General features: G+C 43.2%; 1 protein-coding gene across 6 annotated transcripts in view; it reads right to left on the bottom strand.

The window, feature by feature from the left end:
* The window catches only part of hspbap1 (hspb associated protein 1), a 90,960-nt gene that overhangs the window by 5,106 nt on the left and 63,084 nt on the right, over nucleotides 1–22,770 (bottom strand). For 3 of the 6 annotated variants that reach the window (XM_078227883.1, XM_078227887.1, XM_078227884.1), the window contains one exon: nucleotides 14,977–15,060. The exons of the other annotated variants lie outside the window; for them this stretch is intronic. In XM_078227883.1, the coding sequence (XP_078084009.1) occupies nucleotides 14,977–15,060 (84 nt within the window). The remainder of the gene's footprint in view (nucleotides 1–14,976; nucleotides 15,061–22,770) is intronic. 6 annotated transcript variants of the gene reach the window in all.

The raw sequence follows: 22,770 nt of genomic DNA, 5'->3' as shown, positions 1-22,770 counted from the left end.
ACATGAAATTTCATTATTTTGCTTTCAAAATTAATTGGGCAGTGAAGAACGCATTTCATTCACTATTCTCTATTGCAATAAGTACAAATTGTCCATCACAGATGCTGTCGAGTAAGAGATGCCCCCTTTAGAACGATCTCCCAAAGTGAAACTTCCCTTTAAAGCTTCAGGTATAGAACAATGTCACAATTCTGGCTTACATGTTCAGTTATGAGTGTGAATTGAATATGAAAATCTGAAACATATTGTTTTTAGGAAGATAGGAACAAGGGTTGGCCATTTTGCCCCTCAAGCTTGTTCCATCACTCCATTAGATCATGACGGATCAACCCCATTTTCCTACTCTTGCTCCATATCACTCGATATCTTTGTCTAAATAAAAATCTATCACTGTTTTGAAACGCTGGGGGAGAGTTGCAGAATTCCACTCCCTTCTGTGTGGAATAATGCTGCCTCATTTAATTCCTTAATAGTCTGGCTCTAAATTTAAGATTATTCCCCCTTGTCGTTTATCAGCACCACTGAATCATTTTGTCATCTTAAATCCCTCAATTAGGTCACCAAACAAGGCTCAAAAGAATAATAGGCAGTTTTATGTAACCTGTCTACAGAATTTCACTCCTTAAGCAATGGTATCACGCCAGGGAATCTGCACTGCAACCCCTCCAAGGCCAATATATCCTTCCTGACACGCGCTGCCCAGAACAATACGCAGTACTCCAGTGAGGCACTGAACAAGGATCTGTAAAATTGAAGCATAATATCCTCCTCTTTGTAAGCAGGCACTGGAGATAAAAGCCAATGTTCCATTCGATTTCTAAATTGCTTTTTTGTGCTTGTCCACTAGTTTCTTTTTAAACTAATTTGTTTACGAACAGCCAAATCCTTTTGCTTAAGACAAAATAAATTCATGGGGAGCATTATCGAAATGTGCAACCCTCCACATGAAGCAGGGAGGGGAACAATACAGAAAATATTTTACACTCAACATGAAGCAGCAATAAGGAATGACCCTTGAGCAAGAATAATGTGTTATGTATAATAACGCTTGGATCTTAAACTCCCTGGCCCATCACATCATGATAAGTAAAGACCCATAAAGATTCCTGCTGTTTTACTACCATATTCCAGCAGTCATATAAACCATAATACCATATGAGGTATCTTTATTACTTGAGTTGCTGAAGAAATTACCCTAAAGTAATTAGAGGTCCTACAACAAAAACACAAAGTGCTCTAATGCAGTCAACAATATACTACATGTGACATGTTTAATTAAAACAGACTCCTTCAGGGCCCTTTCATAACTTTCCATGGTTGCTTTCAAAACTCATCACTTGAATCATTCTCTTCCTTTCATTGCACACTATTTTTTCGTATGTAAAACACAACTGAGGCATACCATAGAAAATTACAGCTCAGAAACAGGCCTTTTGGCCCTTCTTGTCTGTGCCGAACCATTTTAGGCCTAGTCCCACTGACCTGCACTTGGACCATATCCCTCCACACCCCTCTCATCCATGAACCCGTCCAAGTTTTTCTTAAATGTTAAAAGTGACCCCGCATTTACCACTTTATCCGGCAGCTCATTCCACACTCCCACCACTCTCTGCGTGAAGAAGCCCCCCCCTAATATTCCCTTTAAACTTTTCTCCTTTCACCCTTAACCCATGCCCTCTGGTTTTTTTCTCCCCTAGCCTCAGCGGAAAAAGCCTGCTTGCATTCACTCTATCTATACCCATCAAAATCTTATACACCTCTATCAAACCTCCCCTCAATCTTCTGCGCTCCAGGGAATAAAGTCCCAACCTATTCAATCTCTCTCTGTAACTCAGCTTCTCAAGTCCCGGCAACATCCTTGTGAACCTTCTCTGCACTCTTTCAATCTTATTTACATCCTTCCTGTAACTAGGTGACCAAAACTGTACACAATACTCCAAATTCGGCCTCACCAATGCCTTATATAACCTTACCATAACACTCCAACTTTTATACTCGATACTCCGATTTATAAAGGCCAATGTACCAAAGGCACTCTTTACGACCCTATCCACCTGTGACGTCACTTTTAGGGAATTCTGTACCTGTATTCCCAGATCCCTCTGTTCAACTGCACTCTTCAGAGTCCTACCATTTACCGAGTACGTTCTTCTTTGGTTTGTCCTTCCAAAGTGCAATATCTCACACTTGTCTGCGTTAAATTCCATTTGCCATTTTTCAGCCCATTTTTCTAGTTGGTCCAAATCCCTCTGCAAGCTTTGAAAACCTTCCTCACTGTCCACTACACCTCCAATCTTTGTATCATCAGCAAACTTGCTGATCCATTTTACCACATTATCATCCAGATCATTGATATAGATGACAAACAACAATGGACCCAACACCGATCCCTGCGGCACACCACTAGTCACAGGCCTCCACTCAGAGAAGCAATCCTCCACAACCACTCTCTGGCTTCTTCCATTGAGCCAGTGTCTAATCCAATTTACTACCTCCCCATGTATACCTAGCGACTGAACCTTCCATGAGGGACCTTGTCAAAGGCCTTGCTGAAATCCAGGTAGACAACATCCACCGCCTTCCCTTCATCCACTTTCCTGGTAACCTCCTCGAAAAACTCCAATAGATTGGTCAAACATGACCTACCACGCACAAAGCCATGTTGACTCTCCCTAATAAGTCCCTGTCTATCCAAATATTTGTAGATCCTATCCCTTATCACACCTTCCAATAACTTGCCCACCACCGACGTCAAACTTACTGGCCGATAATTTCCCGGATTTCTTTTGGAACCTTTTTTAAACAACGGAACAACATGAGCCACCCTCCAATCATCCGGCACCTCCCCCGTGAATACTGACATTTTAAATATGTCTGCCAGGGCCCCTGCAAGTTCAACACTAGCTTCCCTCAAGGTCCGTGGGAATACCCTGTCCGGTCCTGGGGATTTATCCACTCTGATTTGCCTCAAGACAGCGAGCACCTCCTCCCCTTTACACGTGATCTGTTTAGGTACATTTTCGCATTTTTCTTCATTTCCATGCTGCATAAATGATAGGATCAAGCAAAAGCACAATTTGTCAGTCAGACAGGAAGACAGAGATATGGCATTTCCATTCTCCTTTGCAACTTATCTCCTGGGAGTCATTTTGTTCTTTTGAGGGAGTTTTCTGCTGGAGGTAATGCCAGCATTGCATGAAAAGGTTACCCAGCATCTGAAAGTTTGATTGTTTGATGTATTCTTTGATGTACTGACCTGCACTGAGGCATAGTTCGATTGCCCTCCCGGCAGCTGCCCAAGTGACCATTCCTCATGAGAAAGCAAATATCACAATCATGCAAAGCAAAAGTTACTGGAATGCCAGCAAGCATGGAAGGTCCTTCCATGAGTATAGGATCTGAGGAGATACTTCTGTAATATTCCTACTGCTGCCCACTGAATATCAGCTACCTTAAAGCAGACCAGGAGATATACCTGGCAACCTTCTTGGTCTGTAAGTTTCAGCTGTTAGGTGCCAGCCATGGCTGAATGGGTAGCACTCTCATTGTAAGTTTGTGTCCCATTCCAGAGACTTTAATGAGAAATCTAGGCTGACCCTTCAGCGCAGTGCTACACTGTCAGATGTCATTAAACTGAGAACCTGAGCTTCCTCTCACAAGAGTCCCCATGGAATTGTTTTGAAGAACAGCGGGGAAGATCTCCTGATGCCTTGCAGGGCCACTTGTTACAGCTTAACCAACATCATTAACACAGATTAGCTTGTCATTCATCACACTGCTGTTTATGTAACCCTGCTGTGTACTAATTGGCTACCATATTTCCTACATTACAGTGAATACGCTTCAGAAAGTACTTCATTGGTTAATTAAGCTGTTTGAGTATACTGCCATCATCAAAGACACTATATATGGAAATCTTTTTTTAACTTGTTCTTAATGTTGACATGATTACTGCTTCAATCATTAATATGCCTGTTCTCTGCTCAGAATCTCTTTCAGCAACATCTGTGTCCTTTCAACAGTTGGAAATATTAGTTTTCTTCTTACCATAACCTTTCACAATTTTAAATAACTATCACATCATCTTGCTACCACCTCTATTCTAAGGGGAAAATGCCCCAATTTTTCAAAGCTTTCACGTCAGGTTTAACTCACTACATAACCCACGATGCCTGAACTATTTTAGAACATAGAACATAGAAAGCCACAGCACAAACAGGCCCTTCGGCCCACAAGTTGCGCCGATCACATCCCCACCTCTAGGCCTATCTATAGCCCTCAATCCCATTAAATCCCATGTACTCATCCAGAAGTCTCTTAAAAGACCCCAACGAGTTTGCCTCCACCACCACCGACGTCAGCCGATTCCACTCACCCACCACCCTCTGAGTGAAAAACTTACCCCTGACATCCCCCCTGTACCTACCCCCCAGCACCTTAAACCTGTGTCCTCTCGTAGCAACCATTTCAGCCCTTGGAAATAGCCTCTGAGAGTCCACCCTATCCAGACCCCTCAACATTTTATTACTCATGATTGGATCTAGCAATACCTCTCCTTCCGCAGGCAAACAGACATATTGCTTCAGGAAACAGTATACATTTACTTTTCTCCCTTCCATCTCTCCTTATCCCAGTCAACGAGTGGGTCATTGAAATCTCCTTGATAAAATCATTTTGTTATTTCTACTCGGGTCACTCTCTGTCTACAGATTTCCTTTTCCAATTCCCTCTCACAATGACAGTCTGTACAGCGACTCCATTAATTTCCTAAAAGTATTATAACCCTATCTTAATATTGTAAGCAGTCTCACAACACCAGGTTAAAGTCCAACAGGTTTATTTGGTAGCACGAGCTTTCGGAGTGTTGCCCCTTCATCAAACGAGTCACCTGATGAAGGAGCAGGGCTCCGAAAGCTCGTGCTACCAAATAAACCTGTTGGACTTTAACCTGGTGTTGTGAGACTTCTTACTGTGCTTACGCTAGTCCAACGCCGGCATCTCCATATCATGCCCATCTTAATATTCTACTCCTTCAGTATGAAGCCAAAGATGACCTTACACCACTCCAGTTATCAACCTGAAATGTTAACTCTCCATTTCTCTCTCCACCGATGCTGCATGACCTGCTGAGTATTTCCAGCATGTCTTTATTTCAGATTTCCAGCATCTGTTGCATTCACAAAAAACTGCCTTTGTATAAATGTAAGTTGCATTTATTCCTATATAAAAGTGATTTATTTATTCCTATGTGCTGATTCTTTAGTTCTGATTCTCCCCTGGCCCCTTAAGCTCTCAGCGTTTAAAATATTGTAGTGCCCTTAATTTACAGTTGGTAAGAACATAATGTTAAGCACAGCGAGTGTAATATGATACTTGACTTTACAATGTGATATGAATAATCTAAACATATGCTGAATCAGTCTAATTCAGCAGAAGGTCACATTCATAAATTTACATTACTCTGCACAATGAACATTAATGTTTACACCATCCAGAGGCTTACAGGTCTAATGAAAGTCAAGACTTTTAAGCGTTCAGCACTGCAGGAGGCGATGCTACAACACGAGTAATCCAAGTGTGTACATGAATATTCACTTATTTATAAATATGTTTACCAATATATAAATAGACTTGTACACAATGCAATGCATTTGTATACATAGCCTGTCAGCTTAAGTTGCCCAAGTTCTCAAACCACATCATCTGCAATGCCACTTAGCCTCTTTATGATTAAGTTGTTTACTTTCAAATCCAATTTGTATATAGGCAAACGATTCATCCCCTTTGTACCTCTACTTCATCCATCCTGCAACTCAGTTGCTTAATTGAATTGCAAAAAGACTGAGTGCTGTTCTACATAGCACTGAAGGACAGCAAATTAGAAAAGAAGAAGAAGATTAAGCCTCCTGGGAAGGACAAGTGAAGAAACTGTATAGCGCAGAGAAAAATACAAGCCATAAAAAAAAAAGCTGTATTTCTTTAGGACCTTTCACAATCTAGACATATCCCAATCTGCTTTACGTCCAATGAGGTACTTTTTGAAGTGCGGTCACTGTTACATACCAGAAAGAAGTCTCACAACACCAGGTTAAAGTCCAACAGATTTATTTGGTAGCAAATACCATAAGCTTTCGGAGCACTGTTCCTTCGTCAGATGGAGTGGAAATGCATGGAGCACATTTCCACTCCATCTGACGAAGGAGCAGTGCTCCGAAAGCTTATGGTATTTGCTACCAAATAAATCTGTTGGACTTTAACCTGGTGTTTCTCCACATCATGACATACCAGAAAGCCAGGTGACGAAGGGAGCAACGGGAGTCAGTCTCTAGCATGAGTGAGATCAGCTGGATCGCACTTTCTAAGATTCAGCACCTTCTGTGGTCGCTGGTTTGTGGTGGGAACGCTGGAAATAGAGGAGCTCGATCTCAGCAAATACCTCACCCTGTTTTATGTGGGACGAAGGAACCCCAAAATTGAAGTCAAAATTGACCGTTGCAGACTGAAGGAGTACGTCCATTCATTAAGCCTTTTCCAACAAAAACAATCTGGTGGGAGGGGGCAAGCCAGCCATTCCCTGGTTCATTCCCCATGGCATGGCTTGATAATTTGAATCAACCTGCCTGGTGTGAATTTGAAACAAAACCTTGGCAGTTAACACTTAATTGTTCGCTGCTGCATTATCCATGGCAATCAATCAGCATTCTCTTCTCATGAATTATAAATTGTTGCTTCCTTTACTGTTGGTTTATCTTGCATAGCTGTCCCAATGAATGCAAGATGGAAAGCCTCGATAGCATGTATTTTTTTCAGTAATACTCAAGTTAGGTTTAATAAACAATCTCAGAGTAAAAGATCTCTTCGGAAACAGTGACCATAACATGGTAGGCTTTAGCATTCAGTTTGAGAGTGAAAAACTTGGGTCAGAAACAACTGTACTAAACCTAAATAAATATAATTACAAAGGAATGAGGGCAGAGTTGGCTGGAGTGGACTGGGGAAGGGATAAATCAATCACGGTTAACCAAGGAAGTTAAGTGTAGCATTAAACGGAAAGACAAAACATACAATGTGGCAAAGATTAATGGTAAGCCAGAGGACTGGGAAACTTCAAAAAGCTAACAAAAGATGACCAAAAAAAGAGGAAGAAGTTAAACTATGAAGACACTATAACAAAAGTGGACAGTAAGAGCTTCTTTAAGTATATAAAAAGGAAGAGAGAGGCCAAAGTAAGCATAGGATCCTTAGAGAATGAGACTGGGGAAATATTAATGAGGAGCCAGAAATGGCAGAAGAGTTAAATAAATACTGTGTGTACTAGGGAAACTAATAATGCTAAAGGCCAATAAGTCCCTTAGACCTGATGTGCTGCATCCTAGGATATTAGAGGAAGTAGCTACAGAGATGGTGAATGCACTAGTCATCTTCAAGGAATCCTTAAATTCTAGAGAAGCCCCAGAGAATCGGAAAACTACTAATGTAACACCCTTATTTAAAAAGGGAGGGAGACAAAAACAAGTAACTATAGACCAGTTAGCTTAACATCTATCACTGGGAAAATGTTAGAGGTCATTATAAAAGATGTAATAGAAAAGCATTTAGAAATACACTACAATCAAGCAGAATCAGCACGTCTTCATGAAGAAGAAATCATGCCTGACCAATTAGTTAGAATTCTTTGAGGTAGTAATGAGCAGGATAAAGGGAAACCAGTAGATGTAATATACTTGGATTTCCAAAAAGTATTCGATAAGGTACCACACAAAAGGCTACTTAATAAGGTGAGAGCCCATGTTGCTGGGGGCAATATATTACATGGATAGAGGATTAGCTAACTAATAGAAGACAGAGATTTGGGATAAAAGGAGCATTTTCCTCTGCATTTGCCGTCCCTATGGGCGGCACGGTGGCACAGTGTTTAGCACTGCTGCCTCACAGCGCCAGGGAGCCGGGTTCAATTCTGGCCTTGGGTCACTGTCTGTGTGGAGTTTGCACATTCTCCCTGTGTCTACATGGGTTTCCTCGGGTGCTCTGGTTTCCTCTCTCAGTCCAAAGATGTGTGGGTTAGGTTGATTAGCCATACTAAATTGCCCCCGTCAGGGGATTAGCAGGATAAATATGTAGGGTTACGGGGATAGGGCCTGGGTGGGATTGTGGTCGGTGCAGACTTGATAGGCCGAATGGCCTCCTTCTGCACTGTAGGGATTCTATGATTCTGTTCTATCAAATAAATACAAATCAAATATGGTAATGTATTAATTAAGCATCAGGAACCTGCACCCATATAGTTGCTCCAACCACTAGCAGCCATGTAATCTCCTATGAGCGATAAATTAAAATAAAACACAAGGCCAACCCAAGGAAACTTCTTCCCAATCAATAAATAAAAAGGAAGCTCTGTAGAACACTGTGACTACAAGGTGATTCACCTAACAGCTCACCTACCTTTCAAACGGTCAGTGATGACAGTGGTTGAAAACTGTGCGCTAATGTTGGACGGAGTTAATTCTGAAAGTGTTTGATGGGGTGTCAATCAAATGGGATGTTTTGTCCTGAAGGGTGTTACACTTTTTGAACTTCATTCATTCAGGCAAGTGGAGAGCATGCCATCACACTCGGACATGGTGGGTAGGCTTTGAGCAGTCAGGAAGTGAGTAACTCGCTGTAGAGTTCCCAACATTTTACCTGTTCTTATAGCCATAGTATTGGTTTAGCAGGCCTAGTTAAGTTTCTGGTCAATGCGAATCCCAGAATGCTTATGGTGAAGCATTCCGTCATGACAATGCTGTTGAATGTCAAGGGGAGCTGGTCAGATTCTCTCTTGTTGGGGATGGTCATTGCCTGGTACATATGTGTGAGCAAATGTTACTAACTGTTTATCAGCATAAGCCTCAATGTCCATATAGACTGCCTCAGTATCAGGAGTTCCAAATGGTACTGAACACAATGCAATCAGCAGCGAACGCACCCATGTTTGACATTATGAAGGAAGATCATTGACGAAGTAGCCAAAGATGGTTGAGCCGAGGTTTCCTGAGGCTTGCCTGCGGTGATGTCCTGGAGCCAAAAGATTGACCTCCGACACCCACAACCATCTTCCTCTGTGCTTGGCATGACTCCAACCAGTGGATAGGTTTCCCTCTAATTCCAGTTAATTTCAGTTTTGTTAAGGCTCCTCGATGCCACATGAGTCTCATCTCACCCCTCAAATTCAGCTCTTATGCCCATGTCTGAACCAAGGCGGAAATAAGATCAGGTGCTAAATATCCCTGGTGGAATCAAAACTGAGCATCATTGAGCAGGTTATTGCTGTGCAAGTGCTGCATGGTAACACTGTCGAAGACATCTTTCATCACTTTGCCAAAAGTAGATATGGATTTGTCCTGCTTTTTTACTGAACAGTAAATACCTCGGCAATTTTCCATATTGCCAGGTAAATGTTAGTGTTCTAAGTCTACTAGAACAGTTTGGCTAGTGGCATAAGCCTTCAGTGCAATCTACAGAGTCACATTCATAATAGGAGGAGCTAAGCTTACAGGGAAAAACACTTTTTCTTTTTAAACAAGCAGTTCCTTCCTGGTTCCGAAAGAAGCAAAACTGTCTGAGTACTACTGGGGAGGACAGCCCAACTGGGGGAAGCAGCGGTGGCAGTGTCTCTGGAGCTGAGCCTGGCCCAGTAGTGCAAAAGGGTAAGGAAAGGAGGGTAGTGCTAATTGGGGACTCTACGGTGAGGGGGTCAGATAGGCGTTTTTGCGGACACAGACGGGACTCTCGGATGGTGGTTTGCCTCCCTGGTGCAGGGGTCCGGGATGTCTCTGGTCGAGTCCCAGAAATCCTGAAGGGGGAGGGAGAGGAGCCGAAGGTCGTGATGCATATAGGTACTGCTGACATAGGTAGGAAGAGGGAAGGGGTCATGAAAAGAGAATATAGGGAGTTAGGTAGACAGCTGAGAAAGAGGAATGCAAAGGTAGTAATCTCGGGATTGCTGCCTGTGCCGCGGGAGAGTGAGAACAGGAATCGGTGGAGAATGAATGCGTGGCTGAGGGACGGAAGCAAGGGACAAGGATTTGGGTACTTGGATCATTGGGACCTCTTTAGGGGCAGGTGTGACCTGTTTAAAAAAGACGGGTGGCACTTGAATCCCAGGGGGACCAATATCCTGGCGGGAAGGTTGGCTAAGGCTACTGGAGAGACTTTAAACTAGAAAGGTTGGGGGGAGGGAATCGAAATGAGGGGACTGAGAGCGAGGAGGTTAGCTCGCAAATAGATAAGGAATGTAGACAGGGTAAGAGGGAGGTTAGACGAGTGATGGAGAAGGGAAGTGCTCAGGCTGAAGGTCTGAGATGTGTCTATTTTAATGCCAGGAGTGTAGTGAATAAAGTGGATGAGCTTAGAGCGTGGATTGCTGCTTCGAATTGTGATGTGGTGGCCATTACGGAGACTTGGATGTCTCAGGGACAGGACTGGGTGCTTCAGGTGCCGGGTTTTAGATGTTTCAGGAAGGACAGGGAGGGAGGCAAGAGAGGGGGGGGGGGGGGAGTGGCACTGTTGATCAGGGATAGTGTCACGGCTGTAGAGAAGGTGGACGCCGTGGAGGGATTGACTACGGAGTCTCTGTGGGTGGAGGTTAGGAACAGGAAGGGGTCGGTAACTTCTGGGTGTTTTCTATAGGCCGCCCAATAGTAACAGAGATGTTGAGGAGCAGATGGGGAAACAGATCCTGGAGAGATGTAGGAATAACAGAGTTGTCGTGATGGGAGATTTTAATTTCCCAAACATAGATTGGAATATCCCTAGGGCTAGGGGTTTGGATGGAGAGGAGTTTGTTAGGTGTGTCCAGGAGAGTTTCCTGACACAGTATGTGGATAAGCCTACTAGAGGAGAGGCTGTACTTGATCTGGTGCTGGCTAATGAACCTGGACAGGTGGAGGATCTCTCGGTGGGTGAGCATCTTGGGGATAGCGATCATAATTCTATCTCCTTCACGATAGCATTGGAAAGAGATAGGATCAGGCAGGCTAGGAAAGTGTTTCTCTGGAGTAAAGGGAAATACAGTGTCATCAGGGAGGAAATTAGACGGGTAAATTGGAAGGAGGCATTCTTGGGGAAAAGTACCGAAGGAAAGTGGAGGATTTTCAAGGAATGTTTGTCTGGAGCTCTGCATGACAACGTTCCGATGAGACAGGGGGGTGTTGGTAGGGTACGGGAACCGTGGTGCACAAAGGTTGTGATGAACCTGGTGAATAAGAAAAGAGAGGCGTACAGAAGGTTCAGAGAGCTAGGAGGTGTTAAGGATTTAGAGGAGTATACGGGATGTAGGAAGGAGCTTAAGAAGGAAATTAGGAGAGCGAGAAGGGGTCATGAGAAGACCTTGGCGGGTAAGATTAAGGAGACTCCCAAGGCTTTCTACAAATATGTCAAGAGTAAAAGGATGAGATGTGAAGGCATAGGACCCTTAAAAGGTGAAGGGGGAAAAGTTTGTGCGGAACCGTTAGAAATGGCGGAGGTGCTTAATGAATACTTTACCTCGGTATTCACGGTGGAAAGGGATCTGGGTGGTTGTACTGCTGGTTTGCGGTGGACAGAAAGGATCGAGCATGTGGACATAAAGAAAGAGGATGTGTTGGAACTATTGAATGGCATCAAGGTTGGTAAGTCGCCGGGACCGGATGGGATGTACCCCAGGTTACTGTGGGAGGCGAGGGAGGAGATTGCGGAGCCTTTGGCGATGATCTTTGCATCGTCGATGGAGACGGGAGAGGTTCCGGAGGATTGGAGGATTGCAGATGTGGTCCCTATATTCAAGAAAGGGAACAGGGACAGCCCGGGAAATTACCGACCGGTGAGTCTAACCTCAGTGGTTGGTAAGTTGATGGAGAGGATCCTGAGAGACAGGATTTATGATCATCTAGAGAAGTTTAGTATGATCAAAAGTAGTCAGCACGGCTTTGTCAAGGGCAGGTCGTGCCTTACGAGCCTGGTTGAGTTCTTTGAAAATGTGACCAAACACATTGACGAAGGAAGAGCGGTGGATGTGGTCTATATGGACTTCAGCAAGGCGTTCGATAAGGTCCCCCATGCAAGACTTCTTGAGAAAGTGAGAGGGCATGGGATCCAAGGGGCTGTTGCCTTGTGGATCCAGAACTGGCTTGCCTGCAGAAGGCAGAGAGTGGCTGTGGAGGGGTCTTTCTCTGCATGGAGGTCAGTGACCAGTGGAGTGCCCCAGGGATCTGTTCTGGGACCCTTGCTGTTTGTCATTTTCATAAATGACCTGGATGAGGAAGTGGAGGGATGGGTTGGTAAGTTTGCTGACGACACCAAGGTAGGTGGTGTTGTGGATAGTTTGGAGGGATGTCAGAAGTTGCAGCGAGACATAGATAGAATGCAAGACTGGGCGGAGAAGTGGCAGATGGACTTCAACCCGGATAAGTGTGTAGTGATCCATTTTGGCAGATCCAATGGGATGAAGCAGCAGTATAATATGAAGGGTACCATTCTTAGCAGTGTAGAGGATCAGAAGGACCTTGGGGTCCGGGTCCATAGGACTCTTAAATCGGCCTCGCAGGTGGAGGATGCGGTCAAGAAGGCGTACGGAGTACTAGCCTTCATTAATCGAGGGATTGAGTTTAGGAGTCGGGAGATAATGCTGCAGCTTTATAGGACCCTGGTTAGACCCCACTTGGAGTACTGCGCGCAGTTCTGGTCACCTCATTACAGGAAAGATGTTGAAGCCATTGAAAGGGTGCAGAGGAGATTTACAAGGATGTTGCCTGGATTGGGGGGCATGCCTTATGAGGATAGGTTGAGGGAGCTTGGTCTCTTCTCCCTGGAGAGACGAAGGATGAGAGGTGACCTGATAGAGGTTTACAAGATGTTGAGAGGTCTGGATAGGGTAGACTCTCAGAGGCTATTTCCAAGGGCTGAAATGGTTGCTACGAGAGGACACAGGTTTAAGGTGCTTGGGGGTAGGTACAGAGGAGATGTCAGGGGTAAGTTTTTCACTCAGAGGGTGGTGGGTGAGTGGAATCGGCTGACGTCGGTGGTGGTGGAGGCAAACTCGTTGGGGTCTTTTAAGAGACTTCTGGATGAGTACATGGGATTTAATGGGATTGAGGGCTATAGATAGGCCTAGAGGTAGGGATATGATCGGCGCAACTTGTGGGCCGAAGGGCCTGTTTGTGCTGTGGCTTTCTATGTTCTATGTCTTTCTCTCTCTCTGGAGGTTGTCTGGATGCTCCAGGGCTGGCAACCTAAGTACAAGCACGCAAGCCTGTGTGCTGCTAACTGATTTTGAAGAGTGGTTTAAGTCTGTAAGAGGAATATTGCTTGAATTGGAACCGATAGGGATAGGTTAGCAGTTAAGAATTGCATCTTGTCATGTTTAAGTATTGTTCAATTGTTAAATGTTAAGCTAATTTATTTGTTATAGTTAAACTGTGTTGTTAAACAAAGTTTGCTTTGATGAAAGCTTCCTGGAGTGTCAGTAGAGCCTGGTGGCAAGGTGGCATAGTGGTTAGCACTGCTGCTTCACAGCTCCAGGGACCTGGGTTTGATTCCCGGCTTGGGTCACTGAGTGTGTGGAGTTTGCACATTCTCCCTGTGTCTGCATGGGTTCCCTCCGGGTGCTCCCCTTTCTTCCCACAGTCCAAAGATGGTTAGGTTGATTGGCCAAGCTAAATTGCCCCTTAGTGTCCCGGGATGTGTAGGTTAGGGGGATTAGCAGGTAAATGTATGGGGTTACGGGGATCGGATATGGATGGGATTGTTGTCAGTGCAGACCCGATGGGCGGAATGGCCTCCTTCTGCACTGTAGGGTTTCTATGATTCTATGAAACATTATATCCTCACACTAAACAGAAAATTGTTGGGGTCTAATCTGGCATCATAATGTACTTTGGGGTTTCTGATCTGGTACTCTAATACTTTGTTCTGTTTTACTACACACACTTCACATAAATACAAGGGCACTTGTGGCTTAAAGGGTTATTTTTTCTTCTATAGAGGTAATACACATACCGAGTAGGGCTACTTTATCTACATGATGCAAACCCTCCAGCACTGTTGAAAATTGTGAGGAGAAAGGGTTAGAAGTTCACAGCTTTAACAGAATCCATCAGATATATCTGCTAACCTTTCTGCCACTGTTACCAAGCAGTCAGTACTAAGTGCAGTAATAAAAATTTATCAGCAGCTTTGCATTGTATATTTTCATAAACTGCTTGGCTGCAGGAGGTGGGGGGAAAAAAACAAAGACTTACATTTATATAGCGCCTTTCAGAACATCCCTCAAACAACATTACAAAGAGAGTGCAAAGAAAATTTACGAGGATGTTGTCAGAGCTATTTAGCCTGAGTTATAGGGAGCGATTGGCCAGGCTAGGGCTTTATTGCTTGGAACATAGGAAAATGAGCGGTGACCTTATTGAGGTGTATAAAATCATGAGGTGCATAGACAGGATGAAAGCATATAGTCTTTTTCTCAGGGTAGGGGAATTGAAAACTAGAGGGCATAGGTTTGAGGTGAGAGGGAAAAGATTTATAAGGCACCTGAGAGGCAACTTCTTCACACAGAGGGTGGTGCGTATATGGAATGAGCTGCCAGAGAAAGTGGTTGAGGCAGGTACAATAGCAACATTTTAAAAGCATTTAAGTACATGGATGGGAAAGTCTTAGAGCGATATGGGCCAAATGTGGGCAATTGGGACTAGTTGGCAAGGCACCATGGTTGGCATTGACCGGTTGGGCCGAAGGGCTTGTTTCTGTGCTGTATTGCTCTACACTCTATGACATTGCTTTTTGTGGGAGATTGCTGTGTGCAAACTGGCTGTCTCATTTCCTACATTACAACAGTAACTACATTTAAAAGTAATAGGCTGTAAAGCACTATGGGACCTCTGGTGGTCGTGAAAGGCATGATATAAATGTAGGTCTTTCTTTTGATCCAAAAGGTAAAGAAACTAATGAGGTTGTATATGTTACCAGTTCAATCCAGGAGTTAATGCTGACAGTGACAGGATCTAAGGATTCCACATAGTGCCACCAATGTCTGGGAACGAACAGGACCTAGAGGGAGAAAGCAATTATATGCATGAAGAACACAGCAGCAGCAATAAACTCACCTGTCTGCATCTTCTCATGATTGATTCATTGATTATGAAAACTTGTAGTATCGTTCAATTTTAAACAATTACGCTCGGGGAAAAAAATAGAGGGTGTAATTCTTTGCTATTAAGGATATACCAATGTTCAAAGCTTGCCATCATCCTTTTGTTTTCACTTGCACAGGAAACAACCATGTAATCTGATTTTGTACGGCAATCTTTGCAGAATGCACACCAGGAAATACAATGCTGAACATGGCAAAAAGGGGTTTTCACAATTGTCCCCTTTTACCAATTCCAAGATCAAGGAGAAATCAAGATGGGAAAGGAGGCCAAAAGTAGAATTAAAGTTTGAGTTTTAATATTTGGTTTCTTGACAATGCAACTGGAATGTCAGCCATGATTCAGTGTCACACTTGTGATGTTAGTGTACCTTTAAGAGCTTTTTTCTTAAATTCATGCTCGCAGCCTTAGGTGATGTCATTGTTGGGAAGGAGAAAAAAAACTGTGGGCAGGTCAGGTGACAAGGATTGATTTTCAGTTTCAGTTTGGAGCTGCAAGTTACATTTGAGTTTTAGAAGGGACAGCAAGCTAAAAAGAAGTGTTTTCCCTCTCTCCCTGTTGTTTTGAAAATTCTGTTGGTTAGCTGAAAACAAGATCTTGTTTCCCTGAAGGGTGAAAGTCTGCTGTTGTTGGGGGCTGGACCAGAGTCCCTTTGGTGCTTTGGGAGGGATACAAACGATTGGTCTAGTTGGACCAAGGAGCGGCACAGGCTTGGAGGGCCGAAGGGCCTGTTTCCTGTGCTGTACTGTTCTTTGTTCTTTGTTCTTTGAAGCTGTCTGGTCTTCAAACTGTTTGGGGGAGAATCCAGAGAACTGAAGACTTCAACCAAAGGACTCAAATTTCCATTATCACGTGAGCTGTAGTCTGTGCTGTGTTAAACCTGTGAAGAGTTTTTTTGGTCTGTGGAAATTGGTTTGATTGGGACAACTTATATATATTCATTAAGGGTGATACATTATAGTGGTTGTTTAGTTTCTTGTTTATAATTGATAAAAGTTCTTACTAATTTATGTTAATGATATTCTTAAATAACCTTTGTTTGATTAAATCTCCCTAGTGGGTCACTTGAATCATACCCGAAGCGAAGCATCTCATGCTTATCCTGGTCAAATTCAAAATGGAAAACTTATGATTGAAGCAGACTTCATAAAACACTTTGGAGTTTCTAACTTGAACCATAACACGCTGTCGACTTTTAAGTCAGAAGGATGGTTGTAGGTTCGAGCACCATTAGAGATATTGGCATGTAACGCAGTCTGACACTTGAATGTGGGGCTGAACGGGTGCTGCATTGGCAGCAGTGCCACCTTTCAGGTGAGATGTTAAGCCAAGGTTTCCTTTTCTCTCCCAGGAGAGTATTCCTTCACAAAACAGTGGTAGAATCGGACACAGTCAGTATGGTTTATGAAAGGGAATTCTTTGAGGATGTAACTAGTAGACTTGATGAGGGGAGCCAGTGGATGTGGTTTATTTGGACTTTCAGAAGGCTTTCGACAAAGTAGCATGTAAAATTAAAGCACATGGGACTGGAGGTAGTGTATTGAGATGGATAGAAAACCGGTTGGCAGGAAACAGTGGGAATGAACGGGTCATTTTCCAAATGGCAGGCAATGACTAGTGGGGTACCGCAGAGATCAGTGCAAGGACTCCAGCTATTCACAATATATATTAATGATTTAGATGAGGGAACAAAATGTAATATTTCCTTTAGGACTGAGATGAGGAGAAATTTCTTCACCCTGTGGCCGAATGGCCTGCAGAGATTTAACTTTTAATATGCTGAAGGATCTTCAATGAAGAAAACCTGATTTCTGGCCAAAGTTGTTTTTATGTATGATGGGATTCCCTAAAGTGGCTAAACTGGCTTAAAACTTATCAAAGGACACAAGGTGTTGGACTTAACAGCTTGTCCCCAAACAAAAGAGCTGAGGAAATTGGTTACGGAACCTTTGGAGCCAATATTACCTTATATGGGCATTGGAATTTAAACTAGCCTAAAAGGCCTAAAAACAAGAGGAGGTCTGGAGGGGCCCAAGCCTCTGTGCTGGCTTTATTTGATTGGCCGAATCGAATGATGCAATCGGGTTTCTGATCAATTCATTGGCTGGTCACCAAGGAACATTTGGGGTCTAAGAACGCTAACACAAAGAGCTTGTGTTCAATGTGGAAAACCCAGGGACCAAACTCACAGGAAGAGAAGTAATATGTTAAACTGCAAGTTGTGTATTTTTTAATATAAGAACATAAGCACTAGGAGCAGGAGTAGGCCATCTGGCCCCTCGAGCCTGCTCCGCCATTCAATAAGATCATGGCTGATCTTTTTGCGGACTCAGCTCCACTTACCCGCCCGCTCACCATAATCCTTAATTCATTTACTGTTCAAAAATTTATCTCTCCTTGCCTTAAAAACATTCAATGAGGTAGCCTCAACTGCTTCATTGGACAGGGAATTCCACAGATTCACAACCCTTTGTGTGAAGAAGTTCCTCCTCAACTCAGTCCTAAATCTGCTTCCCCTTATTTTGAGGCTATGCCCCCTAGTTCTAGTTTCACCCACCAGTGGAAACAACTTCCCTGCTTCTATCTTATCTATTCCCTTCATAATCTTATATGTTTCTATAAGATCTCCCCTCATTCTTCTGAATTCCAATGAGTATAGCCCCAGTCTACTCAGTCTCTCCTCATAAGCCAACCCTCTCAACTCCGCAATCAATCTAATGAATCTTCTCTGCACCCCCTACAGTGCCAGTATATCCTTTCTCAAGTAAGGAGACCAAAACTGTACACAGTACTCCAGGCGTGGCCTCACCAGCATCTTATACAGCTGCAACATAATCTCGCTGTTTTTAAACTCCATCCCTCTAGCAATGAAGGACAAAAAATTCCATTTGCCTTCTTAATTACCTGCTGCACCTGAAAACCAACTCCTTGAGATTCCTGCACAAGGACACCCAGGTCCCTCTGCACAGCAGTATGCTGCAATTTTGCTGTTATTCCTACCAAAATGGATGACCTCACATTTACCAACATTGTACTCCATCTGCCAGACCCTCGCCCACTCACTTAGATTATCTATATCCCTTTGCAGACTTTCAGCGTCCTCTGCACACTTTGCTCTCCCACCCATCTTAGTGTCATCTGCAAATTTTGACACACTACATTTGGTCCCCAACCCCAAATCATCTATGTAAATCGTAAACAATTGCGGTCCCAACACTGATCCCTGAGGCACACTATTAATCACTGATCGCCAACCAGAAAAACACCCATTTACCCCCACTCTTTGCTTTCTGTTAGCTAACCAATCCTCTATCCATGCTAATACATTACCCATAACACCGTGCACCTTTATCTTATGCAGCAGTCTTTGGTGCGGCACCTTGTTAAATGCCTTCTAGAAATCCAGATACACCACATCCACAGGTTCCCCATTGTCCACTGCACATGTAATGTTCTCAAAGAATTCCACCAAATTAGTCAAACATGACCTGCCCTTCATGAACCCATGCTGCATCTTACCAATGGGGCAATTTATATCAGATGTTTCGCTATTTCTTCCTTGATGATAGATTCAAGCATTTTCCCTACTACAGAAGTTAAGCTAACTGGCCTATAGTTACCTGCCTTTTGTCTACCTCCTTTTTCAAACAGTGGCGTCACATTTGCTGTTTTCCAATCTGCGGGAAGCACCCCAGAGTCCAGTGAATTTTGCTAAATTACCACTAGTGCATTTGCTATTTCTCCCGCCATCTCTTTTAGTACCCTGGGATGCATTCCATCAGGACCAGGAGACTTGTCTACCTTTAGCCCCATTAACTTGCCCAACACTACCTCTTTCATGATAATGATAGTTTCTAGGTTCTCACCTGCCATAGCCTTCCTGTCATCAATTTTTGGCATGTTATTTATGTCTTCCACTGTGAAGACCGACACAAAATACCTGTTCAATGCATATCTCCAATTGCTGTCATGCATTTTAGAATCGTATAGAGCTCAAAACAGTATAACTCTGAACAAGTGGATCTCTGCTTCCAAATAGTGGTGAATGTAGTTAAAGAAAAAACTGATAACTTAGAGTCCACAGTCTGTATTTTCCTCTGTGCCATCTGTTTTATGGCTACATTCTTCTCAGATTGCTTCACGGAATAATGCAGCCAAAAAAAAATAGACACAAATCACAATTGAACTAACACCCTGACTTTATGCAAGCCATAATGCTTCACTATACATGGTGTCCATCCAAAGAATTTGGCCAAGGCCTCAGGAACGCCTTTAAACTTCTGTACAAACTTAGGAGATCTGGTGCTCTCTAAATCGTATCTCACACCTTTGGAGCTTGGCTACCTAAGTAAACTCAGGCCAATTATCACTCAAAAAAGAAAGCACTGCAAGAGCCACTCAGATTTACTTCTTAATCGTACAGCTCAGCTGAAGAACGTTTTAGCGCAGAGAGATTCATTCCAGCAGAAGACCCGCTGTTGGTTTCGATCAACAATTAAGACAGCAGATACTGCTTTCTGGGCACGATTCCTAGCCAGCACTGCAACTGAGCTGATTACTGCTTTAACAGATGTAATTACTTAGAAGCAAATGAAGTATAGCTAGTGACAGTGTTGTCACAAATACTAATTAATAAGTGGCATTACTCTGCAAATTGTTATTTTTCTTTTGAATCATTTGAGGATTGAGCTTTTAGAGCGTGTTAGTTGCAAGCCCATAAACAAGGACAGACAAAACACAAAAGCCATGGATCTGTTTGTGGGAGTGGGGCAAGAAATGGAAAAGAAACACAAGAGCAACTTGAATAAGAAGTCAACCACAAAAAGTCAACCACAGCAGTATATTCCCCCCACAAACATATGAGTTATGTCTGCAGTATGAGTGCTTGATAGGACAAACAGTGAGTTTCCATTCAAAGTAAGATTTTAAATGTACCCCAAGGACTTGAATCTCTCCAGTGTTTCTCCGTAAGCACTCACTTGGAGTCAGAAGTCTGTGAGTTCAAGTTTCACTCCAGAGAATTAAGCACCAAATTTAGGGTGACACTCCCAATGCTAGTACTGAGGGGATGCTGCATTGTTGGATATGCTGTCTTTCAGATGAGATATTAAACCATGGCCTCATCTGCCCTCTCAGGTGATGTTAAAGAATCCCTGGCACTATTTCAAAGAGGAGCAGCCTTATTCCCCACAGTGCCCTGGCGAATATTGGCTCATCAATCGATATCACATCAACGGGTAATCTGGTCATTTTCTCATCATGGTTATGGGATCTTGCTGTACAGGTATTTGATCACGTTTCAAAAGTTGTTGTGAACTGCTTTGGAATGCCCGCAAATTGTGAAAGGCATGAAAAAAATGCGTGGGTTTCCTACGGGTGCTCCAGTTTCCCCCAACAGTCCAAAAGTGCGCAGGTTAGGTGGATTGGTCATGGTAAGTGCATCGAGTTTTGGGGATAGGCAGATGGGAAGGCCTGGGTAAGATGTTCTTTCGGACAGTTGGTGCAGACCCAATGGGCTGAAGAGCCTCCTACTGTAGGTATTTTATGGTTCTAAAATGCAAGCCATAAAAATGTTTAAGAAGTCCATACAGAGCTGCTCAAATTCCTAATGTAGCTCCAGGCATATTGACAGAGGAGAGTTAAAAGTAAAGATAAATGTTTGCTAAGGGTCCAAAAGGCATAAGTGACCAGGTTGTTGGGACAAACTCCACCTTATCTCTCTGCTGCCCATATCTTAACCTGCACCAAATCTTCTTCACTCATCACCCCAATGCTCACTGGCCTACATCACCTCCAGGTCTGGCAACATTTCAAACTTAAAATTCTCAAACACGTTTTCAAATCCCTCCATGACCTCACGCCTCCTAATCTCTCAACGTCCTCTGACATCTCTGCCTTCCTCAAATTCCAGCCTCATGCATATGCCTGATTTCAACTACCCCAGTGCTGGCAATTATGCCCTCTGCTGTGGGCAGTACTCCCTCAGCCTTAACAACTCGGCCCTCTCTTAAAAGATTACAGGTGGGATTTTCCTCCCCCCTCCATGGCGTCTTTTGCAGCGGCGGGAGGCAGTGCGCCACGTGTTGGCAATGGGATCTTATGGTCCCACCATGAACCGCCCAGAAACCCAGAAGATACTCTGTGGGGGCAGGGGTGTGAGGGAGTAGATGGTTGGGCACCATTGGTGGGGCTGTAAGATCCATCTGGCGTAAACAGCATCAAGATTTTGGCATGCCTCTTTGGTCAGGTTGCTGGTCATCTGCCCTAATATCTACTTATAGGTCTGGTGTCAAAGTTGATCTGATAACACTCTTGTGGAGCACCTGAGGACATTTTACTACTTTAAAGGAACTATATAAACATGTAAATTGTTGTAGATCCATTCTGGGTCCTTTTAATTTTTGTCTGGTTTACAAAAGTAGTAAAAAAAAAATTATCCTTCAGCAATTCAACAGAGTTTCTGATCCACACGCAGGATCGCTTGTCAGATTTTATCAAAATAAACTATTCTTCATTAAAATGTTGTCTAAAATTAGCATAATTGAGCACCACGATCCATCATTCTACAACACAAAACATAACATGATATTTCACAATTGTACCCATTATGGGTTTTGTGACACACAGTTTATACTCAGAATGATTGTATCTTTTTGTCTCCATTTACTAAATTATAATTCAAGATTTCCAATTTACTGTCGTATTTCAGAAACTAATTTCCATGCACTTTTGCAAAATAAGCGTAAACAAATGAACAATTAATTCGACACATCACTCAGTGGGTAAAGTTGTGTTTGAAAATACAATTGAAAATTGTATTCTACTAATGGGACAAACAAAAAGATAACTTGTGTAAGCTGATGGGAAAAATAAAACCGTCCACACGTTCACCGAGACCCCAAATTATGTTGCAAGGCCTGAGGTGCTCTGCGACACGCACACACACGCAACTAGATTAATTTAGTACAGTCTGTTGAGATGATAGAGCTACAATAATGAAAACTCTCATTAAATCATAAAATGTAATTAAACTGTTCTTGAGTCTGGGTAAACAATCGAGCCACCCACCTCTGATATGTTTTCAATATGTGCTCTCTGTCTTAAGTTATTAGCAACACTCAGTTGGTTCACTCGCACTGCTGACATCATCAATCATCTGTCAGAAAGTCAGTGCAGACTCGATGGGCCGAATGGCCTTCTTCTGCACTGTAGAGATTCTATGATGATTCTACGAACTCTATGCACTGACAGCAGAGTCAATAACCAAAGCATTTGATTTAAGATAATTAACAAAAATTCCAAAATTGGGCTTTCAGCCTGGAGGAATGGTGAAGCAGATTTAATGGTAACTTTCAAAAGGGAATAGAGTGTACACTTGAAAAGAAAAAATGTGTTATGAGAAAGAGCAGGGAGTGGAACTAATTGGACATATCATTCAGTGAGCCAGCACAGATACAAAAGGCCGAATGACATCCTTCTGGGCTGCATGATTCTATGAAGCTTATGGATTTTTACTTCTTTCACTCAATGTGGCATCAAACGGTCAGGTATAGCACAGGCCAAAGAGAAAGTAAAGACTAATTCATTCCATCTGTTCGGGTACCAGGTC

Source organism: Mustelus asterias, chromosome 14 (genome assembly GCF_964213995.1).
Source record: "Mustelus asterias chromosome 14, sMusAst1.hap1.1, whole genome shotgun sequence".
NCBI lineage: Eukaryota > Metazoa > Chordata > Chondrichthyes > Carcharhiniformes > Triakidae > Mustelus > Mustelus asterias.
The sequence above is the reverse complement of the archived record's forward strand: the minus strand, read 5'-3'. Positions and strand labels throughout refer to the sequence as shown.